Genomic DNA, 25,306 nt, shown 5'->3' with positions numbered 1-25,306 from the left:
TGCCTGACCATCTGCATATTTTATATGTACAAATTCTTCCTACCTGTGACATTTGGCCTGTATCAGGACTACCATGCACCAGTGTTTTGCAGCCCTAGGCTAGCAACATGGAAGTCTCTCTGTAATATAGTCCAGATCCCTGTATAGAGGTTAAAGGGCGAATACCAGGGAGGCTACTTAGACAACACCCTTAGGAGTGGGCCAAAATCAAATCAGTTTGGTGACACAGTGGGTCCACAACCTGCTGACTTTTACAGCAAGGTGAGGTGTTGTCTGTGAATAGTACAGTCCTCACACGTCTGTGGATGCCTAATACTCACCTCACCAATATCACACCACCTCTGCTCTGCTGGAAATGCCCCTCCATCACCCATGAGATGGGTCACCACCATGTCTATTGATCTGTTTCCAGCAGAGCCAGGAAGTAGAGACTATTGGGGACCCAATAAACACTGAAAATGTGCCATCATAAAAAGTCATTAAGGTTTAATTTGATATACCAGCCAATATCAAGAAGACAAGCTGTTATTATAAAGGAGAGAACACATACTTGAAGTAATTTCTTTTTTATTTATACTTTTTTCAGCAAACCCTCAAAAAATCTCAAGCATCACTTCCCAAATCCAGATAATTCCCGAAAATGACAAACCAAAAAGATATGCATTCATACACATGTGGAATCACATAGATGGCTCCAACGATAGCCATAACAGAGTAGTGTTCTGAGTAGAGATATTAAAAGCTGTGAGATATCTCATGGCTACGGGACATGAGAAGTACAGTAACTGTGATTTCATGACAACATGTTGAAACACATCAGTGTAAATCTGAGAATATTCAAGCTGTGCATGATGAAAGTGAAGCTCTTCACCATGTCATTGTGGAAGCTGTTCTAGAACATATATGATGTCATCAAGGGGCGGAGCCTGTATACTGAGTACCTACAGACTGACAAATGAATCGGGGGGGTTATTGCCTTATTGAAAAACAACCTGAAATGCCCCCAACCATGTTTTCTCAATACATGTAACGCAAATGACAGTTGTAGACTGCATTCATGTATAGAACAAAATAAAATTTGATAACCAGGGGTCAAAACTCAGTAGTTGTGTTCTGCACCATTTTAAGTGGCATTTTTAACAATGTAAAAATATTTGGAAAGACTGTATGTAGACGTGATGGTAACTCCTAGCACTAGAGCTACTATACTGGTACAGGAAGACATGATGCTTGTTTTCCTTAGAACCTTCCATTCCCTTAAAGGTGTGTAACCTTTGGACATGTCCTCTCCTTACTTGTGTGCTTACACTGTGGTGCCCATGGAGAGGTCCAGCCAGATGAGGTTCACACCATCTACAGGTCCAACCTAGCTACGCCGCACCTCTCCATGAGCTCAAAATGTCCAAACCTATCATATATATGGACAATTGGGTTACAAAGAAATATCATCTGCAGACCAAAAGTGAATATTTTAGTTGCCTCCTAACTCCCCTGTATTCATGTAGGGGTGCCCCAGGTCCCCGCCACCCATTAATAGGCAAATTGTTTTGACCCCTTGTTCAATTTCTAGGCAGTCCTCACTTTGTTTAATGGCATAGATATATGTGCCTTTTAGATGTGGAAATTGTTATAATTTTACTACATCTGATAAACTTTTATATAGGCTATATGGAAAAGTAAATGACTGGACAAAAATTGGGAATCCTTTTGAAAAGACAGTACTGGATGGAACATCAGACACGATTTTTCCAGTAGTCCATTAATGCTCTGTGGCACTGCATCCAGAAAAAAAGAACACAATATATATATATTAAAAATTAAATAATGTGTAAATATCCATCGTAAAGGAATTTTGTTTCCATGTAAACAATATCTGCCGTGTTGCATTTCATCTTCTCTTCATTCTCTCCTGTGTTGTTGTCCGGCTGAGGCTTCGAGGCGTGATGATGATGTCACTGGTATTGTAAATAGTTCTTTAATGACTGAGGCAAAGGTAAAGATTCGATTTGGTGCAAACGTTCTCTGCCGATAGCAAACCGAACCGATCTCCGGCACAAGTCCATCAAAGGCAACGGCTCCGCTGAAATAAAACAAGAAACATAAATTATTATTCTATGTAAAGTCAGCATTTTATAGTGGCATCGTATTCTGAGGACACCAAATAGGACGCGACAAGTAATTGTACCTTTACGTGCATTATAAACATGAAGAAAACAATACTATTGGCCAATGTTTTTAAGTGAAAAGAGCTAGGGGACAACCCCTTTAATATCAAGGTGAGTACATGTGTTTAGTGGGCTGTTTAGAGGAGAGTCAATCAAGCCACATCCCCTTGGCCTTTCCCACCCTGAGAGATTTTTTCTGTATAAGATCATTTTGGGACATTTTCAAAAGCATTCTATATAGGACCAATGAAAAACATATGCCTTATGGAAATTAGGTTAGAAATAATAGAAAACCAATATGGCTTACTAAAGTGACAGATTAAAAAACTTGGGGTTATTCAGTTGGGACACCCCTATACACATCAGATGTCGACAGACCAATAGCCATTTTAACACAAATGGATCATTGAATTGTAGCGGGTGCTATGTAATGCTTCAAATTATCAGTAAGCGGTCACAAACTCAGTCAGAGATATTCCCAGGTGTTCCCATAGTTGCATTCCCCCCATCAGTTTGTCATTGATGGAACATGGTATGTCTCATATAACCCCTTTAAATTTAAATGGAGTCTATTACGTCCCCCAAGCATATTCAACTGTCACCACATTACAAATTACAGTGATAAATAATATACCTTTCTTATGTATGTTACTTTTATCTGTAGATTTGGAGAAAAACAACTTTGAATACTTATGCAAATGCAGCAGTTGGTGCACTGGGGGCGGGCCTTCAGCTCCTGGAGCAGAGCACATGCACCTAAGGCTCCTATCATCTCTTGCCTGTCCCTCCCTGTGTAGTTAGAATTGACCCTCTCACTGCCATGAGCACCCATCCTACTTGAGCAGCAAAAGCAAGAGCTGAGGATCCATCCTAAGTGCACCACCATAAGACTTCAATGTTGATATTTCTCCAAAACTACAAAAGTAACTTACCGTACATAACAAGGATATGTTGTCTATCCCTGTGCTCTGTAACACAGCAGGCAGCTGAATAGTCTGGGGGAGATAACAGACTCCCTTTAAGCTTGACCAAGTCTTTTCAAGACTGTTGGCTGCCGGCTCAATACAACTTGTTCTCTCCTTGGAGACATATACATAACCTACATATCAAGCTACTTTCTTGTCCCCTTTAAATCCATCCCACCAGCCACCTCTGCCTAGCTTAGCTATACATTTCTTGTTTTATTAGGAGATGTGCCAGTCTGGGATGCTACGCAAAGGTCAAATCTCCAAACCTCTAATAATGTTCTGAAAAACGCTGCCAAGTGAATGTGGCAAAATGCTTTAAGGGATTTGGAATCGGCTCCTTAAGGCTTTTGTGTGTTGAGCTGAATACAACGCAGATGCTGCAGCACGGTGTGGAATTTCTACTTTCCACAGGAAACCATAGGTTTCCTTATAGGCTATGAAAATACTAGTCATGCAGATTTGTACAGTAACACACTGTGTGGAGCTCCAGCCTTCTCCAAGGCCTGCTATGCGGCACGACTGTGAGAACAAGTTATGCACAAATTCATGAAGTCGACAGTCTATGCTTGTCATCTGTTACAGACAATGAAGATTTATCAGGTCTTGGATCTTTTTGGCATTTATTGCCGTTATAAGTGATTTTGTAATTGAATCTGAAATGAGTAATACGATTATTTACCAATTATCCTTATTAATTGTTCTGCTGCCCTCTAGTGAGAAAATAACCATTAAACTTGTTACAGTTATTGTTGGAGACAAATGATGTTTGGCTTCAGTAGAGAGCTAGCTGTCCTCTCTATAAGCTGTGGATAGCAGTGTTACATGGGTACAAACTTTACAGCTATAGCTGCCAGTCATTTGTACGTACAGGGCTGAATGCAGAGAACTGCAGGGTAGCTGAAGGGGTACAATAGGTATTTTCGGAAGCACATCATTATAGTATTATTTATAGATGTACTACATACACATATATTTCATACACAGAGATCAATGTACATACTTGTCCTATACAATGCCATGGGGATATTAGATGGAGGTGGGGGCTTTACTTATTCTGCTATGCTTATACACACAGCCCTGATTTGTGCCTAAAATGCTCCATATCAGAGGTTTTTCATCTAAATTGCCACTGTCTTGACTAATATCAAAAATGTATGCCAGTCCCTGGCTGGCACAGGTTTCAATTCTGATATAAAATTATTATTATTATTGATAATTCTAGTACATCTGGCTCTAGCAGGGGAATGGATGAAGATTGGAGTAGGAAACACCAAACTTAATAAATCCCCCCCAGTTTCTGCTATTAAAGTGGGTACACAAAAGAACAAATGTGACCAAACATGCTGATTCCAATGGGATTGGCCGACTCTTATGTTTATATGCGTGTGTCACGGTGTGTCCCAACAAATGAATTGCAATATATCTGACGCTATATACTTGGAGAGATAAGCCAAGGCCAAAGATGTCTAGCAGCAGTTTATTCCCATCTCCCCATTGAAAACACATGCACATTTGCTGGATGTGATCTGATGCATCTATGTAGGGTAGTGGTGAGAAATAACTAGTGGTTAAACAAGCATTTGTAAAACCAGCTACTGAAGATGTATGGACAGCTTTAGATAAAGGGTCAGTTGCCACAGAGTTTTTTGGCTGTGGATTTTGACGCAGAATGCGCCTTAAAATCCACTGCCAAAACCGGCTCCCATTGACTTCAAAGGGGGCCACTCACTTATTTTTTCCGCTAGCTAGTAGCAGAAAAAAGAATTGACATGATCCTCCTCATAGCGGATTCTTCAGCTGAATCAGCCGCGGCGTCCACAGCGCAAGGCTCCCTCCCATTTAGGCCCATTCATTTGGGCCTAATCCGGAGAGGAATGCCACGACTGGATGCCAGTGTGCTGCACCGGCATCATGTCGTGGCTAGGCTAGCCGCGCGGAAGTGTTCACACAGAATGGAAATTCTGCCGTGTGAACATACACTAAGATGACCAAAAATTCCAGATATCTGTGGAGAAGTTGGTTCATTATTGGAATACGTGGAAAGTTGTTGGTACATGTTCAGATTTGGGTTATGATGTCTACAATCAGCTTATTCACCTATTCATTATAAGCCCCACCCATCAATCTACGACAAGCGATTGTCAGCAATGAATCTTGAAGTTATGATGTTGCTGACTACAACGTGCAGTCTGAAAGTTTTAGGGCATGGAAAGCTTTCCAAAAGATGGCTCCTGTGCCTTGGGGCTGGAAGTTTTTTCTCCATTTTCTATAGAGCTACACGGCTATTTATAGACAATATTTCTCACAGTTATAATATAATGTGCACAGGGCCCTACCGATGTACTGCAGACTCACTAATATTATTAGCTGTGCATAGATTATGTGAAATCTCCTAATAGATTGCAGTTGGGAGACTTTGATCAGTGCAGTGTGGATGCTAGAAAGTTCTTAGATCTTGCAGGATCTTTTTTTTTTCTCCTTGAAGATTTCTTTCATCTTCTCTAAGCAGTTATTAATCTGTAAACGGAGTCATTACCATCTGTGCCAGACATTATCTTGCTAAACTCACTTAATACTACCTTGTTTCTTCAAGCAGCGCACTTAAAGGCACATGCACATGTCACTAAAGAAAGTATAGCTAAAGATGGTTCATGTATCCGTCCTGTTACAGCTGAAATAATGGGGCACGCATGTCATGATGGGAAATAAATAACTTGGGATTTCTAAAGATTCTGCACTATTGTTTCCATACAAGACCAACAGGTTTTATAACTCTCATTGTTTTTTTCTTAAATAATGCCTCAAAACTTCTCAGATACCGAAAAGGCATATTTAAGTAACTGTAGTGTAGTGGGGTCATGAATACGATGAACAACTAGTATCATAGCAACAAACACAAATGGCTTTAACAATGAATATTTTCTATACATGTCCAGCACAGTTGTAGAGAGAAAGATGATTCACAGGTTCTCCTTGGACCAGTATTTTACACTTAATATATAGAATAATCTACATAAAAATTAAGACTGATCATTGCATCAGGATATTGCATCAGAGGCCTCTGAGGTTTTTGGTCCAAGATTTTTGACACAATTTGTAGCAGTTTTTTCTTTATCCAGAGTATAACGAAAACCAAGAAAACCCCATTATAGTTGTAACAAATCCATCCCCAACTTCTATTCTGTTTTTCTGTTCCTATAATGGTATAGAAAAATAGAAAGAAAGAAGCAGATGTGAACCTAGCCTAAATGCATTGTAGATGTCTCTATGTCTGTGCAAATGGTATGCACTCTGCAAAATAGCGTCCTTATGCCAAAGTCTGTACAGAAACCTAATGAAGATAAAATAACTGACCCATTACATTATAGGGGCTCAGCTAAAAATTTAGGGAGTGTCTGACAATCACCTTGCTGTTACAATGACGCCCAGAAAATGGTTACATAAGCCCTGATTTACAGGTTGTAATTTTGCATAAAAAATGCAATGCACCATTTATTTGTGTATCTTATATAGTTTTGACTCTCATTTTTTTCTCTCTTTTATATCCATGAATCACATTTCCATAGATTTCAATGGGTATATTGCAGGCGTCTGTGTGTACAGGCAATGTACAGATGTAGCACTGTTTATCTTGACTTTCTGCAGTGTGGTAACTTTCTGTGCCATGATATCGTATCACTGAAGGCAAAAAAGACATTGAAACCCATTGAAAAAGCAGAGCTAACACTCGGTGCCAGTATTGCTAGCCTTGTGAGCCATGTTAACCTTATCAATAGCTATAGATATCTTAGCTATATCTGTATATTCCTGTGTGTCTATATAGTGGCATAAACTGAAGGTAAATGTTAGGCAATACAAATAAATCTGATGGGAGACTCTAATATGATGTGAACAGAGTCTTAGGCTAAGACCCATAGTGGGTCTAATATGAGTATCATCCAGCAACGGACCCATCTGTGGCAAAAAAAAGCTGGCTGGTTCTTGCTGCAGGTTTTACCCCGCGACTGGGCCTGTTTTCAAGCTATGTGTTGCAAAGATTAAAACCATGCAGAGTCGCAGCAAAAGCTTGACTTGCAGGTTAAAAAAATGCCTTGTGGGTTTTTACCAGTAAGGCCTCGTTTACATCTGCCATGCTATTCCATCTGGGGAGTCTGCATGAGGACCCCCCTGAACCGAATACCGAACGCATTTGAAAGTGGTGTGCAGTGAAATCACTCGGATCCTGTAGACTTATAATGGGGTCCGTGTGCTTGCCACCAGATCTCCGCAGGGATCATGCGGACAGGAAAGTAGTTCACAATCTACTTTCCTCTCATCATGATTTGTGCGGGCAGCACGCGGCAAGCACACGGACCTCATTATAGTCTATAGGTTCCGTGTGCTTTCACTGTACACTGCTTGAAGTTGTGTTCGGTATTCCATTCGGGGGGTCCCCATGCGGAATCCCTAAACGCAAAGCTGAACACAGATATGAATGAAGGGTAAGTGAATGGGATTTGTTTATACGCCATCCACTACACTGGTACTTTGGTCTTCTGCCATCAGCTAACCCCCTGCATCTATGCCATGTGTGACCCCAGCCTGAATATGTGTTTTGACAATAAATCTGTATACCTATTTCTGATAGTGATCTAACCGCACCATATAGCGATGTCAATGAGTACTTCTTTATATTGCGGTAGTTAAAGAAACACTTTTATGACGCTCAGTATCTCTGAGTACATTAAGTGTGTTAGGCATTAACTCATCAATGGGAAAATGTAGCAATGAAATAAATTGTAGGCATGTACATTAAAGCTGAGACCATTTACGGTTTAGTTTCTTATATAATATGCATTTCATTTACTTTAGTCAAGAAAGTGTGAAGAAGTGTCAAACTAAAGCGACGTTAATGAGATCTCGTAGCTGTCATACTACATAGCAACAAAAGACTGAAGTAAATGCTAAAACATAACAAACAGCCTCGGTAATGTCTCCCATAGCGGTAATGTGTGATAAATGTCTGCAATTTCACAACCTTTTTTATTTTTTATTATTTTAATATGCTCATCTGGCATACTTTACTTACATCATCTGTGGCCGAGATGATTTAGGGGGCACTATTAAATAGTTTACGTAGGCGCTGATGACATGGCCTGTATTCTCAGCCTATACATTGAAAATTAAAATAACATCTTGTCCCCAGTGCAGCTAGCTCCGCAGCATTCATTTATCTTCAGAGCTCCCCATGGATGGCTCAGATCCTCTGCAGACTAAACAATCTTTGGTCATGACAGCAGTGGAAACTGCAGTGACGGCAGCTCGCTTTCTAGCAGATTAAAGGTAGGGGTCTGGGAACTCGTTCTAGGTGCTGCTAGTGTGTAAGGAAGATTATTATATTAAGTCATATGTTTTGCTTCTCTGTGCGGTACATTTCCTGCCTTGAGACAGTAATTTCCCTTGTTTAAAAAGCTCTAGATGTAAAGGAACATTGTGGCTTACCAGATTGTAGCTAGCCGTCCTCTTAATCGTAGCTACACAATCTGGAGTGTTACTGCCTATAATGTATATGACATGTATTAAACATAGTCTGAAGAATACAAATGCTTTGCCTTAAAGGGGTCTGGAAGTTTTCTTATCTGCCCACCTACTGCTTTCTACGTTCTGTGAAAATTTAAAGATAACCCTCCAGGTTTCCTCATGTAAATACTTATATTTCCCATGACATAACAATTTCCTTCGCACTATGCACTGTGCCATTCCTCTGCGCGACACATCTCACCGATAATGGAAATTTTAATATCTAGTTGTTAGCATAGTCATACATTTACAAGAGAGGAATATTAGAATGCTAGGTAAAAGATATATTCTAGTATAGTCGTAGCATAGACCATGTATTTACTGAAACCGATACGTCGCAAGTGCTCCATCTAGAGAAGTGGCCCGCAACCCTTTTTTCACCAGGGACTGGCTTCAAGCAAGAGTATTTTTCCATGGCCTGCCAGGGCGGGGTGGTGGTGAGGCAGTGGCGGAGCTTTGGTCATATGGGGACGGGGTTATAGGTGGGCTCCACCGTGTGGACGGCCAGGCTGTCCGCCGGGACACTCTGCAGGGCAAGCAGGTGTGACACGAGCATTTGAGATACATGGCGAATTCCTAGATAGGCTGGAAACTTCGCACTAGGCCACGTTGCTATGTTAAAGAGTAAATAGGATGTTCTACCTGATAGTTTACACGTGACCATAGAAACATGGCCTAGTGCGAGGTATCCAGCTAGGACTGAGGCCAACCCGTGGACCGGCAAAAAAAAACCCCAACGGCCCAGTCCTGGTCTGCGGACCAGTGGTTGATGATCCCTGCTTTAGACCGATTACTTCCTTGCCTCCTTGTTACTGATGTTTTTGTTGAGGCTGCCAAACACCTCGGGTGACAATTATTTGTAACAACAGGATAGGATAAACTGAAATCTAACCTGTCTAGTCCCTGCTTTCTTCAATCACACTTCTACAGTCAGCTTTGTTACCTATGACCCCATGTTGAAGGACAAGCTAAATGTTTAAACAATGCTCAATGGTTATGGAAGGTTGCATTCCTTTAGTAACACTGATTTCTTATTCAATGCTCAAAGACCTGACCAGAGCAATGGCCACAAGGATAGATGCTATCATACATAGAAGACATCATGGGTAGTTCTTACTTAATTACATATGTTATGCCGATCTTACAAGCCAGGATAGTATTACATATTAGGTGGCTGAACCCGCCAAATCTGACATGACCATTGAACCACATAATGTGTATGATGGTGTCCTAACTCTCCATTGGAGGAAAAAGGGGTGGGCATGTTGCTTTTGTTCTCAAGGATGTCCTATCCTTTGGTTCTCTCCCTACTGGGAACATATGCATGATTGGTCAAACCTGCATTGATGAGTTGGGAGAAAAGAGTATTTGGCTGGCAGGTTACATCCATAGCATAAGACCATCTTTACCCTGTTGGCCTTCTTAGTATACAGGCAGCCAAAGCAAGACAATAGATCGCAGGCCATATTCCTACAGTTAGAAATCAATATACAAGGCTATATACACTTTACACTGTGCTCTCAAAAATTTGGATAAACAACAAAGGTAAATGAGATAGCATATAAGCAAATGGATTCAGAATGTGGAAAGAATGAAGGTATAAAATATATTTTCAACTGCTACAATGTAATAAATGCACATGCAAAGAAGTTACAGAGACACGGTAGACAGAACACACTGATATATTTTTGAGACTTTTTCAGCCTACAAGCTGTCAAGGACAGTCTGAACATCTGTATACTAATTGGGTCAAGACGTGTGGCTAACCATGATTCAGATGAATCACAGCTCAGTAAATGCTACCAGCTGTAGCCGCTACAATGCCCGTATATACACAATGCCTGGATGGAGAAGGAAGCAGATGAAACTCTTTAACATAATGTTGCTTCTTCATACCACTAATGGCCAATAATGTTCATCTGCACAGAAGAGAAATATGTCTGGGATCTCATACAGGAAATATCGGTATTTTAAGTTGTTAAGTTAGAAACTAAATCTCTGCAAAGTCTTACCTGAGGTCAGTCAGCAAGATATAAGAAGTTCTTTGGCCTGCTTTATACAGACAAGTCCAATAAAAAGGGTCATGACTAGAGATGAGCGAACAGTGTTCTATCGAACTCATGTTCGATCGGATATTAGGCTGTTCGGCATGTTCGAATCGAATCGAACACCGCGTGGTAAAGTGCGCCATTACTCGATTCCCCTCCCACCTTCCCTGGCGCCTTTTTTGCTCCAATAACAGCGCAGGGTAGGTGGGACAGGAACTACGACACCGGTGACGTTGAAAAAAGTAGGCAAAACCCATTGGCTGCCGAAAACATGTGACCTCTAATTTAAAAGAACAGCGCCGCCCAGCTTCGCGTCATTCTGAGCTTGCAATTCACCGAGGACGGAGGTTTCCGTCCAGCTAGCTAGGGCTTAGATTCTGGGTAGGCAGGGACAGGCTAGGATAGGAAGGAGAAGACAACCAACAGCTCTTGTAAGAGCTAAATTCCAGGGAGAAGCTTGTCAGTGTAACGTGGCACTGACGGGCTCAATCGCCGCAACCCAGCTTTCCCAGGATCCTGAATGGAATACACTGTCAGTGTATTCCCGTATACCCGATATATACCCCGATACCCGTTCCAACGGTGTGCCCCCCCACCTTCACCCCAGAAATACCCTGCAAGTCCCCTAGCAATAGAATTGGGGCTATATACACCCACAATTTTTACTACTGGTATACAGTGCCATTGTCTGACTGGGAATTCAAAGAATATATTGGGAATACAAATACCCTCATTTCTTGCTACTGCCATATAGTGCCAGTTTCTGACTGGTAATTCAAAGAATATATTGGGGTTACGTGCACCCACAATTTTTACTACTGGTATACAGTGCCATTGTCTGACTGGGAATTCAAAGAGTATATTGGGAATACAAATACCCTCATTTCTTGCTACTGCCATATAGTGCCAGTTTCTGACTGGGAATTCAAAGAATATATTGGGGTTACGTGCACCCACAATTTTTACTACTGGTATACAGTGCCATTGTCTGACTGGGAATTCAAAGAATATATTGGGGTTATAAATACCCTCATTTCTTGCTACTGCCATATAGTGCCAGTTTCTGACTGGTAATTCAAAGAATATATTGGGGTTACGTGCACCCACAATTTTTACTACTGGTATACAGTGCCATTGTCTGACTGGGAATTCAAAGAATATATTGGGAATACAAATACCCTCATTTCTTGCTACTGCCATATAGTGCCAGTTTCTGACTGGGAATTCAAAGAATATATTGGGGTTACGTGCACCCACAATTTTTACTACTGGTATACAGTGCCATTGTCTGACTGGGAATTCAAAGAGTATATTGGGAATACAAATACCCTCATTTCTTGCTACTGCCATATAGTGCCAGTTTCTGACTGGGAATTCAAAGAATATATTGGGGTTACGTGCACCCACAATTTTTACTACTGGTATACAGTGCCATTGTCTGACTGGGAATTCAAAGAATATATTGGGGTTATAAATACCCTCATTTCTTGCTACTGCCATATAGTGCCAGTTTCTGACTGGTAATTCAAAGAATATATTGGGGTTACGTGCACCCACAATTTTTACTACTGGTATACAGTGCCATTGTCTGACTGGGAATTCAAAGAGTATATTGGGAATACAAATACCCTCATTTCTTGCTACTGCCATATAGTGCCAGTTTCTGACTGGGAATTCAAAGAATATATTGGGGTTACGTGCACCCACAATTTTTACTACTGGTATACAGTGCCATTGTCTGACTGGGAATTCAAAGAATATATTGGGGTTATAAATACCCTCATTTCTTGCTACTGCCATATAGTGCCAGTTTCTGACTGGTAATTCAAAGAATATATTGGGGTTACGTGCACCCACAATTTTTACTACTGGTATACAGTGCCATTGTCTGACTGGGAATTCAAAGAGTATATTGGGAATACAAATACCCTCATTTCTTGCTACTGCCATATAGTGCCAGTGTCTGACTGGGAATTCAAAGAATATATTGGGGTTACGTGCACCCACAATTTTTACTACTGGTATACAGTGCCATTGTCTGACTGGGAATTCAAAGAATATATTGGGGTTATAAATACCCTCATTTCTTGCTACTGCCATATAGTGCCAGTTTCTGACTGGTAATTCAAAGAATATATTGGGGTTACGTGCACCCACAATTTTTACTACTGGTATACAGTGCCATTGTCTGACTGGGAATTCAAAGAGTATATTGGGAATACAAATACCCTCATTTCTTGCTACTGCCATATAGTGCCAGTTTCTGACTGGGAATTCAAAGAATATATTGGGGTTACGTGCACCCACAATTTTTACTACTGGTATACAGTGCCATTGTCTGACTGGGAATTCAAAGAATATATTGGGGTTATAAATACCCTCATTTCTTGCTACTGCCATATAGTGCCAGTTTCTGACTGGTAATTCAAAGAATATATTGGGGTTACGTGCACCCACAATTTTTACTACTGGTATACAGTGCCATTGTCTGACTGGGAATTCAAAGAGTATATTGGGAATACAAATACCCTCATTTCTTGCTACTGCCATATAGTGCCAGTTTCTGACTGGTAATTCAAAGAATATATTGGGGTTACGTGCACCCACAATTTTTACTACTGGTATACAGTGCCATTGTCTGACTGGGAATTCAAAGAATATATTGGGGTTATAAATACCCTCATTTCTTGCTACTGCCATATAGTGCCAGTTTCTGACTGGTAATTCAAAGAATATATTGGGGTTACGTGCACCCACAATTTTTACTACTGGTATACAGTGCCATTGTCTGACTGGGAATTCAAAGAGTATATTGGGAATACAAATACCCTCATTTCTTGCTACTGCCATATAGTGCCAGTGTCTGACTGGGAATTCAAAGAATATATTGGGGTTACGTGCACCCACAATTTTTACTACTGGTATACAGTGCCATTGTCTGACTGGGAATTCAAAGAATATATTGGGGTTATAAATACCCTCATTTCTTGCTACTGCCATATAGTGCCAGTTTCTGACTGGTAATTCAAAGAATATATTGGGGTTACGTGCACCCACAATTTTTACTACTGGTATACAGTGCCATTGTCTGACTGGGAATTCAAAGAGTATATTGGGAATACAAATACCCTCATTTCTTGCTACTGCCATATAGTGCCAGTTTCTGACTGGGAATTCAAAGAATATATTGGGATTACGTGCACCCACAATTTTTACTACTGGTATACAGTGCCATTGTCTGACTGGGAATTCAAAGAATATATTGGGGTTATAAATACCCTCATTTCTTGCTACTGCCATATAGTGCCAGTTTCTGACTGGTAATTCAAAGAATATATTGGGGTTACGTGCACCCACAATTTTTACTACTGGTATACAGTGCCATTGTCTGACTGGGAATTCAAAGAGTATATTGGGAATACAAATACCCTCATTTCTTGCTACTGCCATATAGTGCCAGTTTCTGACTGGTAATTCAAAGAATATATTGGGGTTACGTGCACCCACAATTTTTACTACTGGTATACAGTGCCATTGTCTGACTGGGAATTCAAAGAATATATTGGGGTTATAAATACCCTCATTTCTTGCTACTGCCATATAGTGCCAGTTTCTGACTGGTAATTCAAAGAATATATTGGGGTTACGTGCACCCACAATTTTTACTACTGGTATACAGTGCCATTGTCTGACTGGGAATTCAAAGAGTATATTGGGAATACAAATACCCTCATTTCTTGCTACTGCCATATAGTGCCAGTGTCTGACTGGGAATTCAAAGAATATATTGGGGTTACGTGCACCCACAATTTTTACTACTGGTATACAGTGCCATTGTCTGACTGGGAATTCAAAGAATATATTGGGGTTATAAATACCCTCATTTCTTGCTACTGCCATATAGTGCCAGTTTCTGACTGGTAATTCAAAGAATATATTGGGGTTACGTGCACCCACAATTTTTACTACTGGTATACAGTGCCATTGTCTGACTGGGAATTCAAAGAATATATTGGGAATACAAATACCCTCATTTCTTGCTACTGCCATATAGTGCCAGTTTCTGACTGGGAATTCAAAGAATATATTGGGGTTACGTGCACCCACAATTTTTACTACTGGTATACAGTGCCATTGTCTGACTGGGAATTCAAAGAATATATTGGGGTTATAAATACCCTCATTTCTTGCTACTGCCATATAGTGCCAGTTTCTGACTGGGAATTCAAAGAATATATTGGGGTTACGTGCACCCACAATTTTTACTACTGGTATACAGTGCCATTGTCTGACTGGGAATTCAAAGAATATATTGGGGTTATAAATACCCTCATTTCTTGCTACTGCCATATAGTGCCAGTTTCTGACTGGTAATTCAAAGAATATATTGGGGTTACGTGCACCCACAATTTTTACTACTGGTATACAGTGCCATTGTCTGACTGGGAATTCAAAGAGTATATTGGGAATACAAATACCCTCATTTCTTGCTACTGCCATATAGTGCCAGTTTCTGACTGGTAATTCAAAGAATATATTGGGGTTACGTGCACCCACAATTTTTACTACTGGTATACAGTGCCATTGTCTGACTGGGAATTCAAAGAATATATTGGGGTTATAAATACCCTCATTTCTTGCTACTGCCATATAGTGCCAGTTTCTGACTGGTAATTCAAAGAATATATTGGGGTTACGTGCACCCACAATTTTTACTACTGGTATACAGTGCCATTGTCTGACTGGGAATTCAAAGAGTATATTGGGAATACAAATACCCTCATTTCTTGCTACTGCCATATAGTGCCAGTGTCTGACTGGGAATTCAAAGAATATATTGGGGTTACGTGCACCCACAATTTTTACTACTGGTATACAGTGCCATTGTCTGACTGGGAATTCAAAGAGTATATTGGGAATACAAATACCCTCATTTCTTGCTACTGCCATATAGTGCCAGTGTCTGACTGGGAATTCAAAGAATATATTGGGGTTACGTGCACCCACAATTTTTACTACTGGTATACAGTGCCAATTTCTAACTAGGAATTCAAAATGCGCAAGGCTCCCGGAAAGGGACGTGGACGAGGCCGTGGGCGAGGTCGGGGGAATGGTTCTGGGGAGCAAGGTAGCAGTGAAGCCACAGGGCGTCCCGTGCCTACTCCTGTGGGGCAGCAAGCATTGCGCCACTCCACAGTGCCAGGGTTGCTTGCCACATTAACTAAACTGCAGGGTACAAACCTTAGTAGGCCCGAGAACCAGGAACAGGTCTTGCAATGGCTGTCAGAGAACGCTTACAGCACATTGTCCAGCAGCCAGTCAGACTCTGCCTCCTCTCCTCCTATTACCCAACAGTCTTGTCTTCCTTCCTCCCAAAATTCCGAAGCTTTACAGAACAATAACCCAAACTGTCCCTGCTCCCCAGAGCTGTTCTCCGCTCCTTTCATTGTCCCTCAACCTGCCTCTCCACGTCACGATTCCACGAACCTAACAGAGGAGCATCTGTGTCCAGATGCTCAAACACTAGAGTCTCCTCCATCTCCGTTCGATTTGGTGGTGGATGACCAGCAACCCACCCTCATCGACGATGATGTGACGCAGTTGCCGTCAGGGCATCCAGTTGACTGGCGCATTGTGCGGGAGGAGGAGATGAGACAGGAGTTGGAAGAGGAAGTGGTGGATGATGAGGACACTGACCCGACCTGGACAGGGGGGATGTCAAGCGGGGAAAGTAGTGTGGATGTTGAGGCAGGTGCAGCACCAAAAAGGGTAGCTAGAGGCAGAGGCAGAGGTCAGCAGCTTAGGCGAAGCCAGGCCACACCCGGAATCTCCCAAGATGTTCCAGTTCGTACCCAGCCCCGAAAAACTCCCACCTCGAGGGCACGTTTCTCGAAGGTGTGGAGTTTTTTCAAGGAATGCGCCGAGGACAGATATAGTGTTGTCTGCACAATTTGCCTCTCGAAATTGATTAGGGGCTCTGAGAAGAGCAACCTGTCCACCACTTCAATGCGCCGTCATTTGGAATCCAAGCACTGGAATCAGTGGCAGGCAGCAACGGCAGGACAAAGGCCGCCTGCCGTTCACGCCACTGCCACTGCCTCTGCCTCTGCCTCTGCCACTGCCACTGCTGACTGTGCTGGCGATGCACTCCAGAGGACGAGCCAGGACACCACTTCATCTGCCTCCGCCACTTTGTTGACTTCTACCTCATCCTCCCCTGGTCCTGTCTTATCTCCTTCTCCTGCACCATCAAAGGCACCATCAGGCGTTTCTTTACAACAACCCACCATCTCTCAGACATTGGAGCGGCGGCAGAAATACACTGCTAACCACCCACACGCGCAAGCCTTGAACGCCAACATCGCTAAACTGCTGGCCCAGGAGATGTTGGCGTTCCGGCTTGTTGAAACTCCCGCCTTCCTGGACCTGATGGCAACTGCGGCACCTCGCTATGCCGTCCCTAGCCGTCACTACTTCTCCCGGTGTGCCGTCCCCGCCTTGCACCAGCACGTGTCACTCAACATCAGGCGGGCCCTTAGTTCCGCGCTTTGCACAAAGGTCCACTTGACCACCGACGCGTGGACAAGTGCATGCGGACAGGGACGCTACATTTCACTGACGGCACACTGGGTAAATGTAGTTGAGGCTGGGACTGCTTCCCAAACTGGCCCGGTGTACCTCGTCTCCCCGCCTAACATTCCTGGCAGGGACACGAGAAGAACACCCCCCTCCTCCTCCTCCTCTACCGCCTCCTCCTCCGCCACCGCCTCCTCCTCCGCTGTTAGATTGACCCCAGCTACGAGTTGGAAACGTTGCAGCACTGGCGTTGGTAGACGTCAGCAGGCTGTGCTGAAGCTGATCAGCTTGGGGGACAGACAGCACACTGCCTCCGAGGTGAGGGATGCCCTCCTCGATGAGACGTCAATATGGTTTGAGCCGCTGCACCTGGGCCCAGGCATGGTCGTTTGTGATAACGGCCGGAACCTGGTAGCAGCTCTGGAGCTTGCCGGACTCCAACATGTTCCATGCCTGGCCCACGTCTTCAACCTAGTGGTGCAACGTTTCCTAAAGAGCTACCCCAATGTTCCAGAGCTACTGGTGAAAGTGCGGCGCATGTGCGCCCACTTTCGCAAGTCGACAGTAGCCGCTGCTAGCTTAAAATCTCTCCAGCAACGCCTGCATGTGCCACAACACCGGCTTTTGTGCGACGTCCCCACACGCTGGAACTCAACGTTTCAGATGTTGAATAGAGTGGTTGAGCAGCAGAGACCTTTGATGGAATACCAGCTACAAAACCCTAGGGTGCCACAAAGTCAGCTGCCTCAGTTTCACATCCATGAGTGGCCATGGATGAGAGACCTTTGTGACATCCTACGGGTCTTTGAGGAGTCCACAAGGAGGGTGAGCTCTGAGGATGCGATGGTGAGCCTTACAATCCCGCTCTTGTGTGTTCTGAGAGAATCCCTGATTGACATCAGGGATAACTCAGATCACACAGAGGAGTTAGGGATAGCATCCGATCCGTCACAGCTGGAGAGTAGGTCCACACATCTGTCCGCTTCACTGCGTTTAATGGAGGAGGAGGAGGAGGAGGAGGAGGAAGAAGAGTTGTCCGATGATGTGATGGTGATACAGGAGGCTTCCGGGCAACTTCGAATCGTCCCATTGTTGCAGCGCGGATGGGTAGACATGGAGGATGAGGAGGAAATGGAGATTGAACTTTCCGGTGGGGCCAGAGGAGTCATGCCAACTAACACTGTGGCAGACATGGCTGAGTTCATGTTGGGGTGCTTTACAACCGACAAGCGTATTGTCATAATCATGGAGGACAACCAGTACTGGATCTTTGCTATCCTTGACCCCCGGTATAAAAACAACATCTCGTCTTTTATTCCGGTAGAGGGGAGGGCCAATCGCATCAATGCTTGCCACAGGCAATTGGTGCAGAATATGATGGAGATGTTTCCAGCATGTGACAGTGGCGGCAGGGAGGGCAGTTCCTCCAGTAGGCAACCAAGTTCTCACCGGTCCACACAAACGAGGGGCACACTGTCTAAGGTCTGGGACACCTTGATGGCACCCCCTCGCCAAAGTGCCGCCACGGAGGGTCCTAGTGTCACCAGGCGTGAGAAGTATAGGCGCATGTTGCGGGAATACCTTTCCGACCACAGCCCTGTCCTCTCCGACCCCTCTGCGCCCTACACGTATTGGGTGTCGAAGTTGGACCTGTGGCTTGAACTTGCCCTATATGCCTTGGAGGTGCTGTCCTGTCCTGCCGCCAGCGTCCTATCTGAGAGGGTGTTCAGTGCAGCCGGTGGCATCATCACTGACAAGCGCACCCGTCTGTCAGCTGAGAGTGCCGACCGGCTCACTTTGATAAAAATGAACCACCACTGGATAGAGCCTTCATTTTTGTGCCCACCTGTGTAAAGCACCCCAACATGAAACTCCATGTCTGTACTCAACCTCTCCAATTCCTCCGCATCCTCATACTCATCCACCATAAGCGTTGCACAATTCTGCTAATACTAGGCTCCCTCCAACATGATTTCCCCCAACTCTGCTGGTTAGAGGCTCCCTCCACCCTGATTTCCACCAACTCTGCTGGTTAGAGGCTCCCTCCACCCTGCTTTCCCACAACTCTGCTGGTTAGAGGCTCCTTCCACCATGAATTTGCCCAAACTGGGCTGTTTAGAGGCTCCCTCCACCATGAATTGGTCCAAACTGGGCTGGTTAGAGGCTCCCTCCACCATGAATTGGTCCAAACTGGGCTGGTTAGAGGCTCCCTCCACCATGAATTGGTCCAAACTGGGGTGGTTAGAGGCTCCCTCCACCATTAATTGGTCCAAACTGGGCTGGTTAGAGGCTCCCTCCACCATTAATTGGTCCAAACTGGGCTGGTTAGAGGCTCCCTCCACCATGAATTTGCCCAAACTGGGCTGTTTAGAGGCTCCCTCCACCATTAATTGGTCCAAACTGGGCTGGTTAGAGGCTCCCTCCACAATTAATTGGTCCAAACTGGGCTAATTAGAGGCTCCCTCCACCATGAATTGGTCCAAACTGGGTTTTTTAGAGGCTCCCTCCACCATGAATTTGCCCAAACTGGGCTGTTTAGAGGCTCCCTCCACCATGAATTGGTCCAAACTGGGCTGGTTAGAGGCTCCCTCCACCATGAATTTCCCAAAACTTGGCTGTTTAGAGGCTCCCTCCACCATTAATTGGTCCAAACTGGGCTGGTTAGAGGCTCCCTCCACCATGAATTGGTCCAAACTGGGGTTTTTAGAGGCTCCCTCCACCATGAATTGGTCCAAACTTGGCTGTTTAGAGGCTCCCTCCACCATGAATTGGTCCAAACTGGGGTGGTTAGAGGCTCCCTCCACCATTAATTGGTCCAAACTGGGCTGGTTAGAGGCTCCCTCCACCATTAATTGGTCCAAACTGGGCTGGTTAGAGGCTCCCTCCACCATGAATTTGCCCAAACTGGGCTGTTTAGAGGCTCCCTCCACCATGAATTTGCCCAAACTGGGCTGGTTAGAGGCTCCCTCCACCATGAATTGGTCCAAACGGGTTTTTAGAGGCTCCCTTCACCATGAATTGGTCCAAACTTGGCTGTTTAGAGGCTCCCTCCACCATGAATTGGTCCAAACTGGGGTGGTTAGAGGCTCCCTCCACCATTAATTGGTCCAAACTGGGCTGGTTAGAGGCTCCCTCCACCATTAATTGGTCCAAACTGGGCTGGTTAGAGGCTCCCTCCACCATGAATTGGTCCAAACTGGGGTTTTTAGAGGCTCCCTCCACCATGAATTGGTCCAAACTTGGCTGTTTAGAGGCTCCCTCCACCATTAATTGGTCCAAACTGGGCTGGTTAGAGGCTCCCTCCACCATGAATTGGTCCAAACTGGGTTTTTTAGAGGCTCCCTCCACCATGAATTTGCCCAAACTGGGCTGTTTAGAGGCTCCCTCCACCATGAATTGGTCCAAACTGGGTTTTTTAGAGGCTCCCTCCACCATGAATTGGTCCAAACTGGGCTGGTTAGAGGCTCCCTCCACCATGAATTGGTCCAAACTAGGGTGGTTAGAGGCTCCCTCCACCATTAATTGGTCCAAACTGGGCTGGTTAGAGGCTCCCTCCACCATTAATTGGTCCAAACTGGGCTGGTTAGAGGCTCCCTCCACCATGAATTTGCCCAAACTGGGCTGTTTAGAGGCTCCCTCCACCATTAATTGGTCCAAACTGGGCTGGTTAGAGGCTCCCTCCACAATTAATTGGTCCAAACTGGGCTAATTAGAGGCTCCCTCCACCATGAATTGGTCCAAACTGGGTTTTTTAGAGGCTCCCTCCACCATGAATTTGCCCAAACTGGGCTGTTTAGAGGCTCCCTCCACCATGAATTGGTCCAAACTGGGCTGGTTAGAGGCTCCCTCCACCATGAATTTCCCAAAACTTGGCTGTTTAGAGGCTCCCTCCACCATTAATTGGTCCAAACTGGGCTGGTTAGAGGCTCCCTCCACCATGAATTGGTCCAAACTGGGCTGGTTAGAGGCTCCCTCCACCATTAATTGGTCCAAACTGGGCTGGTTAGAGGCTCCCTCCACCATGAATTTGCCCAAACTGGGCTGGTTAGAGGCTCCCTCCACCATGAATTGGTCCAAACTGGGTTTTTTAGAGGCTCCCTCCACCATGAATTTGCCCAAACTGGGCTGGTTAGAGGCTCCCTCCACCATGAATTGGTCCAAACTGGGCTGGTTAGAGGCTCCCTCCACCATGAATTTGCCCAAACTGGGCTGTTTAGAGGCTCCCTCCACCATTAATTGGTCCAAACTGGGCTGGTTAGAGGCTCCCTCCACCATGAATTTGCCCAAACTGGGCTGTTTAGAGGCTCCCTCCACCATGAATTGGTCCAAACTGGGTTTTTTAGAGGCTCCCTCCACCATGAATTGGTCCAAACTGGGCTGGTTAGAGGCTCCCTCCACCATGAATTTCCCAAAACTTGGCTGTTTAGAGGCTCCCTCCACCATGAATTGGTCCAAACTGGGCTGGTTAGAGGCTCCCTCCACCATGAATTTCCCAAAACTTGGCTGTTTAGAGGCTCCCTCCACCATGAATTGGTCCAAACTGGGCTGGTTAGAGGCTCCCTCCACCATTAATTGGTCCAAACTGGGCTGGTTAGAGGCTCCCTCCACCATGAATTGGTCCAAACTGGGTTTTTTAGAGGCTCCCTCCACCATGAATTTGCCCAAACTGGGCTGTTTAGAGGCTCCCTCCACCATGAATTGGTTCAAACTGGGCTGGTTAGAGGCTCCCTCCACCATTAATTGGTCCAAACTGGGCTGGTTAGAGGCTCCCTCCACCATTAATTGGTCCAAACTGGGCTGGTTAGAGGCTCCCTCCACCATGAATTTGCCCAAACTGGGCTGGTTAGAGGCTCCCTCCACTATGAATTGGTCCAAACTGGGTTTTTTAGAGGCTCCCTCCACCATGAATTTGCCCAAACTGGGCTGGTTAGAGGCTCCCTCCACCATGAATTGGTCCAAACTGGGGTTTTTAGAGGCTCCCTCCACCATGAATTTGCCCAAACTGGGGTGTTTAGAGGCTCCCTCCACCATGAATTTGCCCAAACTCTGCTGGTTAGAGGCTCAATCCACCCTGATTTTCAAAACAAATGTTGGTGCCAACCTCAACTTACTACAAGGGCCAAATTCACTGCTGGTGACAAGCTCTCCTCACTGCAAGTGCCAAATACACATGTTTCAAGGTGTTTTCCTACTGTCAGAGAGGTGGTATTGAGTGTGTAAAGTGTGTAGTTGTTAGGCTGTGATGTTGGGGTAATAGAGGGTCTTTGGTGTGTTAGATGCCCCCAGACATGCTTCCCCTGCTGTCCCAGTGTCATTCCAGAGGTGTTGGCATCATTTCCTGGGGTGTCATAGTGGACTTGGTGACCCTCCAGACACGGATTTGGGTTTCCCCCTTAACGAGTATCTGTTCCCCATAGACTATAATGGGGTTCGAAACCCGTTCGAACACACGAACATTGAGCGGCTGTTCGAATCGAATTTCGAACCTCGAACATTTTAGTGTTCGCTCATCTCTAGTCATGACCTATGAGAAGGCCAGGAGAACTTCAAGATCTCTACAAGGTAGGACGCCATGTAGGAAAAATGCTGCTTAAACTATGGTTGTACCTCATTATATCCATGACCTGATGTTTCTGAAGTCAGGTAAGGCTATGTTCATACACAACGGACCTCATTACGAATGTAACTGCTATTATAGCGGTTCACATGTGAGACCTTACACACTATATGGAATAAAAAGTGTTTGAGATCTTAGTAAAGATCTAGGTGATATCGGTTTTCCTTGGTTACAGCATCGTGAAAGTGTAAAGAGTCTTACAGGTCAGTCATTTACTATGAGAAAAGGAAAATTCGCGATATTTAGAAACTCTTATCATTCAGAATAACATAAAGGCTTAAAGGGATTGTCCATCTTGTTTGAAAAATGTTATATGGGTGTATATAATTTGCCCTTTTCCAGTGTTGGCAGTCCAGTTCCCAATATGGTGGTGATGGTCTTTTTCACTGGCCTGCACAAATGGCACAGAAACTATTGACCTCAGCATTTATGTGCTGATGATTGGATGCAACAGATATGGGACTACGGACAGCACAGAGCAGGGCAAATTTAAAAAAGCAATTTCCTGCCTATAGTCAATTTATGAAATAAGTCAGACAGCCCCTTTAAGACCCTTTTTTGCAGATTTATGATAGGGCAAATGAATGTTCACATGAACTTTTGTTCCTGAAAATTGTCTCATGTAAATATACCAGACATCAGTTGACAAAAGTGCAAATGTCTTTGTCAAAAGATCACATCTTTTATACAGACATAAAAATCCTTGGTCCTTGGCAGGACGTTCCCTTGTGTAAACAGGGATGTGCGGCCGACAATAATGAAACTGCGTGCGCCTCAACAATTCCACCAATGTTTGGTCGCATACATTACCAATAAATGCTGTAATAAGTTCCACTCAACTTACAGAAAATCTTCCAATGTATATGGACCTTTACTCAAGGATGCTCAAAATTTGGGTGTTACAGGGTCCCATCTAATATGTGAAAGGTATAATGCTGGCACCTTCTCTTCGTATGGGGCCTTTGCATCCAGGACTCTTATCTCTGTAAACACATTCATTTGCACATAACAGAAAAACTTTTCCTACCCCTATAACTAGAGGTAGGCAATGAAATTAACAAATCTTAGAATATAAGGGCTGGGCAGAAATTTTAGAATGTCTGAGTAGGGTTTGCCCTAGAGGGAAACATTTATCATGGTTTCCCATGGTACTAAAGATGACAATCTCTGGTCTACTCAATGAATCTGACATGAATCTTAGACTTCAAACACATTATTGACATTTCATGCAAATTTTGTGAATACCTGATTTACCGAGGTTCTTCCACGTATGTGGCTAAAGCCCTACATCTCCAGTACAGTCACGTCTTTACCTTTCAGTTATAATAGAAAGATAACCGAGATGTCTGAACACTTAATCTTGTCATCTGGCTGTTAAATGCTAAAATGGTTTTCAATCACAGGCATTGAAGGATCTGAGTTTTATTCCAGCCAAATAATCCCATCCCTCCAAAAATCTGACGTGCCGCTCTGTTTTGTTCTGCTTGCAGTTTATGGGTTTTGGCTATATTAAAATGTCATGAAATTAATAGAACAGAACGTTTTTATTTCATCTTTGACGGAAACATTTTAAAAGGCCGGTTCTGCTTGATGGCAACCTCAGGGTGAGTTTACTCGCTGCAAAATTTTGTGCATTCTGATTAGTCCTGATTATATCTAGTAATAATTGTGGCCTATAAAGTACTGATCAGTATCAATTATAATCTCTGCCGCTGGAAATCAATTCACTTGGCAAATTTATTCCCATCAGTATGTATGCCACAGATGCCATCTATGAGGGAACTCCTGGACCCCCTTTATTTGTACCCCTACTTTGAAGAAGTCGGCTCTAGAATAAGCTTATCATTATATTATTTTCAACCAGTGATACTTTCTGGGGGAAATTTATTAAGATTGGTGTTCTGTACTCTGGTCTTAATCCATTCCCCTGTGACGCTAACTGCGCAGAAATTATTAAGAGACTCTGGCGACTTAATAATTCCAATGTATTCCAGTGCGCCAGAATGGAAATCTATGCTAGTCGGGAATCAGTATAGATTTACTATATAACTCACACCACTTTTCTGAATCCAGTTATGGTGAATTTGTTGGGCTGATACTTTGGTTTCTGGAGCTGTGCACCAAAGGTACACCACAACTATTCTCATCTACAGAAGTATTCTGCCATAGGGAAAATAGTACATTTTAATATATCAACTCATATCTATCAATCTATCAATATATCTATCTACAAATTTAAAGTACAGATGAGCACCAAAAAATAGCCTGGTGGGTGCAAATCCTAAAGATCCAGCATATGATCCTAGGTAGGTAATGCAAACAATGGGCAGCTCTATCTATATCTATCTATCTATCTATCTATCTATCTATCTA

General features: G+C 43.8%; 1 protein-coding gene across 2 annotated transcripts in view; it reads right to left on the bottom strand.

Moving 5' to 3' along the window:
• Nucleotides 1-984: 984 nt before the first annotated feature.
• SPSB4 (splA/ryanodine receptor domain and SOCS box containing 4) overlaps nucleotides 985-25,306 on the bottom strand; it is a 123,628-nt gene continuing 99,306 nt past the window's right edge. For both annotated transcript variants that reach the window (XM_075268875.1, XM_075268876.1), the window contains exon 3: nucleotides 985-2,080. In XM_075268875.1, the coding sequence (XP_075124976.1) occupies nucleotides 1,953-2,080 (128 nt within the window). In that variant the 3' untranslated portion in view covers nucleotides 985-1,952. The remainder of the gene's footprint in view (nucleotides 2,081-25,306) is intronic.

Source organism: Leptodactylus fuscus, chromosome 3, assembly GCF_031893055.1.
Source record: "Leptodactylus fuscus isolate aLepFus1 chromosome 3, aLepFus1.hap2, whole genome shotgun sequence".
Lineage (NCBI taxonomy): Eukaryota > Metazoa > Chordata > Amphibia > Anura > Leptodactylidae > Leptodactylus > Leptodactylus fuscus.
The sequence above is the reverse complement of the archived record's forward strand: the minus strand, read 5'-3'. Positions and strand labels throughout refer to the sequence as shown.